Raw genomic sequence first — 4,215 nt, 5'->3', positions numbered from 1 at the left:
GTTTCAGCCCACCGAGGCACAGACTCAACGACAGACAGTCTTTCGTTATCAAGAGTATTTATATTGATTAAAATGAATTTGTTTGTTTGAGACAAATGACAAAAGTGGAAGTCTGACAGCACAATCCAAATTCCTCAGTGGTGACTCCAAGATGGTCCTGAAATTTAGTATGAGTGTCTTTGTTTTCCAGGAGAGAGCTTCAGCTGTTATTGAGCATAAATCAGCAACAGGCTGCATGCTACTAAACAGTTTGTGTTTGTTTTTCAAAACTGAGATAGATTGTCTTACAAAAATGTTTGTATGAACTACGGGATAAATGTTGCACCACCTATGCTGGTGGAGGTTCTCAGTCATCAAAGTCATAGGCATTCCAAAAAAAAAAATCCACTATACTTGGTTTCCAAGTTTGAAGATGTTTCGCTTCCCATCCTGACATCCCATTCCTGACATTTTGAATTGAAAACGCTTCCTGGATGAGAAGCGAAATATCCTCAAATTTCAGACTGGCCTTTCTGTCAAATTTGCTTTGTATCTCTGTTTGGCCCAACAATGGAGTAGCAACCTCTCCAATGTGTTCCCATTATTTTGACCATAGAATACTGGAGATGAAGTGGAAGAAGATTGATGGACTAACTGCACAACATTTTAAATGGATTTGGTGCTGCTTGTAGGTTGTGCAACGTATTCATGTATAAGCATGTGTGCATTTTTAATCATCTCCTGAAAATGCATGACAGCATTTTTATACGCACAGTCATCCTCCTTGAAGAGATGAAACAGGTTCACTGGCTTTGCTTTGGAGATTTCTTTTGGCAATTCTATCACCTGAGCCAAAGGGTTGCCAATCAGAACTTGGGGCAGGTGCTTCCTCTTAAGACTTTCTTCCACAAGGCTCAGCAGGTCTTGCAGCCTACAAGTAGCAAAGTTTGGTTGCCACTGTGATGGTTTTTTGGTCAACAGAAGGTGTATCAATGCAGTTTTGAAGTGGAAGTCCTTCAGGGCAGTCTTTCCTGTCAGTACTTTCTGTCTCCTATGAAGGAAGAAGGCAATTTCAAGGGTTTGATTATGACAGGAGTTTACAGGGAGTCCCTTAGCGAGATGTTCCAGGAGGCGGTCTTCGTAGATATATAGAGAGAGTGGCCAAAAAGTATCCCCTTTACTGGAGGACCAGGGCATGATGCAAAAATGAGCTTCATTGTTGAAATTGACCACTGGTTTCAAACTGAAGTAAATCTTCCTCCCCGACCTAAACCGAATCACCAGAGCGCCGGGAGCCTCGACATATCGGATGCTGAGCTCAAACTCATATTTATGTGAGATCTGTGCCCAGGCTTGTTTGATTGTGGCCTGAAACCACCTGGTGACCTTCGTCTGTGAGAGGAAAGGAGTGTTCTTAGAGCACAGAGGTCCATCAAAAGCATCTGTCAATTTGGTTTTTACTTTGTCACTCTCAGAGTGTAACAAGCAAACCATGTCATCTGCGTTGGCGGACTGGCAGGGGCAGCCATTTAGGATTTTCTCTTTTTTTAGCAGTTTTATTTGACCACAGACTTGCATGTCAAAAAGGGGGTCACTCACAAGGTTATTCCTGAGCGCACAGCAGAAGCTATATGGATCCAGTGGAGTGAAATAAACAATGATGTCATGCTCATTAATCGTCTTAAAGTCCTCAATTCCCATACTGCCATCATTGTCACAAATGCTCCTCATGGCTTCGAAGAGGTCATGTGCAAATCCTTCTAAAAAGTCCTTTTCCATCAACATTTTCTCAGTGGAGGCCTGAACAAATTTAACATAGAAGTTCTGCAAAGTTTCAACATCAGGCAGTGGTACTTTAGAAGGTCTGCAGGGGTAGATCCTGGTCCCTTCCAGATCTGTTTGGACATTTCTCTGCAGGTATTTCCGAAAGAAGCGCATAACAGAAATGATGGAGAATGTGTTCCAGATGTACCACAGATAATCACTCTCCCATTCGGCAAAATCCTTTTCTGAGGTTTCATTTTCTGTTTTGCTGTAGAGATTTGAAGCAGGTGATTCTTCTTCTTTTGAGCCAGTCATCGCTTCTTCTGGCTTCACATCACGTTCATGCAGACTGTCTTGCTCTGATATATCTTCTCCTTCTTCATGGCTGTTAATGTCTTCAGAGGGCTGGATGGTATCAGATTTACTTTTAATGTCTCCCTGCTGTATTTTATTATTAAAACTGTCACTTTTTGTGTCTTTTTCACCAACAGCGACATCTGAGTCCAACGTTTTATCTGTTTCATGTTGCTCAGACTGATTCCGTGTCTCAGAATTGTTATTTATATCACCAACAGGCCCTGTTAGTTTGGAGCTCTCTGATGATGTTTGATCTAGTTTCCCTTCTCCTTTCAGCTGCATGTCGTTGTGCCTTTGCAAATCAATGTTGACTGCATCATCCCATTCCTCCACCCCAGGATTGTCCCTGGGACACAGAAGAAGACCTGCAGCCACCAGAAACACTCGCAGCAGAGTTCCCTCCATCGTCTGTATTCTCTGTGAAGAAATTGTCAGGCCGTGTTCAGTTAATATTCAAATACAGAACTTAAAGGACATTGCAAAGTATTCATTCCCCTCAAACTTTTTATTACAAAAATAGATATTTTGTGTGGACGTTTAATTGTAAATTGAAAAGAAACTGATTACAGTGAATTTAAAAATGTTTTCCTTGAAGGTGAAAAAAAATGAAGAGTTTTGGTTTGTGTTTAGTTTCTCTGTGTTAATATTGATCAGAGCTACTTAAAAAGCTCTCCTTTAAATGTCTGGACTAATACTCCCCCCCCGTTCTTCACAGCGGGATCGCATCTCAAAAGACTTTGATCATCAATGTTGAAATCTTGCTTGAATCCCTATGCTTTGATCTAAACCAGAAAACTGTAGCTCTGGCTGTATATTTAGGACCATTAGGAGTCATTGTCCTGCTAAAAGATGAACCTTTGCCCCTGCCATATCTCTGTTAAAGTCTCTAACAGGTTTAATTCTACAACTACTCTGTCTTACCAAGAACTTTCTCACAGCATCATGATTACACCACCATGTTTTTGTTTGAGGGCATGATCTGTTTACGGTTTCTGACCAAGCATAGCATGTTTCATGTCATTCAAAAAGGTTAGCTTTAGCCTTTTTCAACAGAGGCACATTCTTTATGCTTGTCGTGCCTATGCATAATTTGCAGTAAACTCCAGAGAAAATTATTGACACTCGGCTAAGAATTTTTAAATGCAAGACCATCAGTGGTACTGTCAACTGACCATCTGGGACAATGATCTCTGAGGCTTCTTCAAAGTTTCTGTTGAACTCTTGGCTGCTTTTCTTATTATTTCAGTCCTTGTTTAGCCTATGAATGTATTTAGACAGTCCAATCTATTTGAGCTATGCCATTCTCTTTCCCTTTCCAGTTGATAGATAGAAGAAGGCTCCATGAGCAGCTCTAAAATAGGGTTTACATCCCAACCAAATTTCAAACTTTCTCCCTGAGCTTTTTTCTGTATTCTTTCTTCCTCACGATAATGTTTGTCCACTAATGTATTCTAAAAAAAAACCTGAGGCCTTCACATGATCAAATTAATCTCAAATTGACTCTGTTTGCTAATTAGCTGACTGTTCAGTAGATGATTGCACAGGATTTTATTTAGGGGTATCATAGTAAATGAATGTTGATAAAAATGAATATCATAGTTTTCAGATAATTGTTAAAATAAGTAAAAAAAGAGAAAAATAATCATTTTTTGCTGACCCAGATGAAATGCCCATTAATTTGGTATGTTATTAGACAACATGAGGAAAGTTTCAAGAGTTATACATATTTTTGTAAAACCCTTTAGGTTATTGCTAATTACACCCAAGATTTCTGAGATAAGGATGCTGCTGATACGTTTCGCATCAATGCAAAGCCAAACAGGGGGAAAAAAAGACTTCCTGAACAGGCTTAAGTACCTCTTAATTCTTAAATCTTAACCATTTATATTTTGTCTTTTGCAAAACATAAAAGCAAAACATTATCTTGTACAAAAAAAAAAAAAAAAAAAAAAAAGCAGCAAATAGAAAAAAAGCTGTACACACCTAAATGAGACAGTGTTTATCTCAGCAGTAGGATGTTCCGGTAATGAGTGAAAAGGTATTAAGGAGGAAACGACCGTATGCTGCCACTTGCTCTGAGAACGCTTCCTATTTCAGTTGATGGTTGCAACTTAC

The 4,215-nt window shown here is 39.5% G+C and overlaps 1 protein-coding gene across 1 annotated transcript; it reads right to left on the bottom strand.

Moving 5' to 3' along the window:
• Window positions 1-4,215, bottom strand: LOC119787103 (inositol 1,4,5-trisphosphate receptor-interacting protein). Its single transcript, XM_038290734.1, has 2 exons — window positions 4,084-4,215; window positions 1-2,517 (listed from the first exon to the last, which is right to left on the bottom strand). Exon 2 carries the CDS (start codon window positions 2,503-2,505, stop codon window positions 646-648), a length of 1,860 nt encoding a protein of 619 aa, XP_038146662.1. The 5' UTR covers window positions 2,506-2,517; window positions 4,084-4,215; the 3' UTR covers window positions 1-645.

Source organism: Cyprinodon tularosa, unplaced genomic scaffold, assembly GCF_016077235.1.
Source record: "Cyprinodon tularosa strain WSP-4 unplaced genomic scaffold, ASM1607723v1 ctg287, whole genome shotgun sequence".
NCBI classification, from domain to species: domain Eukaryota; kingdom Metazoa; phylum Chordata; class Actinopteri; order Cyprinodontiformes; family Cyprinodontidae; genus Cyprinodon; species Cyprinodon tularosa.
The sequence above is the reverse complement of the archived record's forward strand: the minus strand, read 5'-3'. Positions and strand labels throughout refer to the sequence as shown.

Coding starts and splice junctions, on each gene's coding strand:
- LOC119787103 (XM_038290734.1), bottom strand. CDS start 2,505: ATGGAGGGAACTCTGCTGCGAGTGTTTCTGGTGGCTGCAGGTCTTCTT.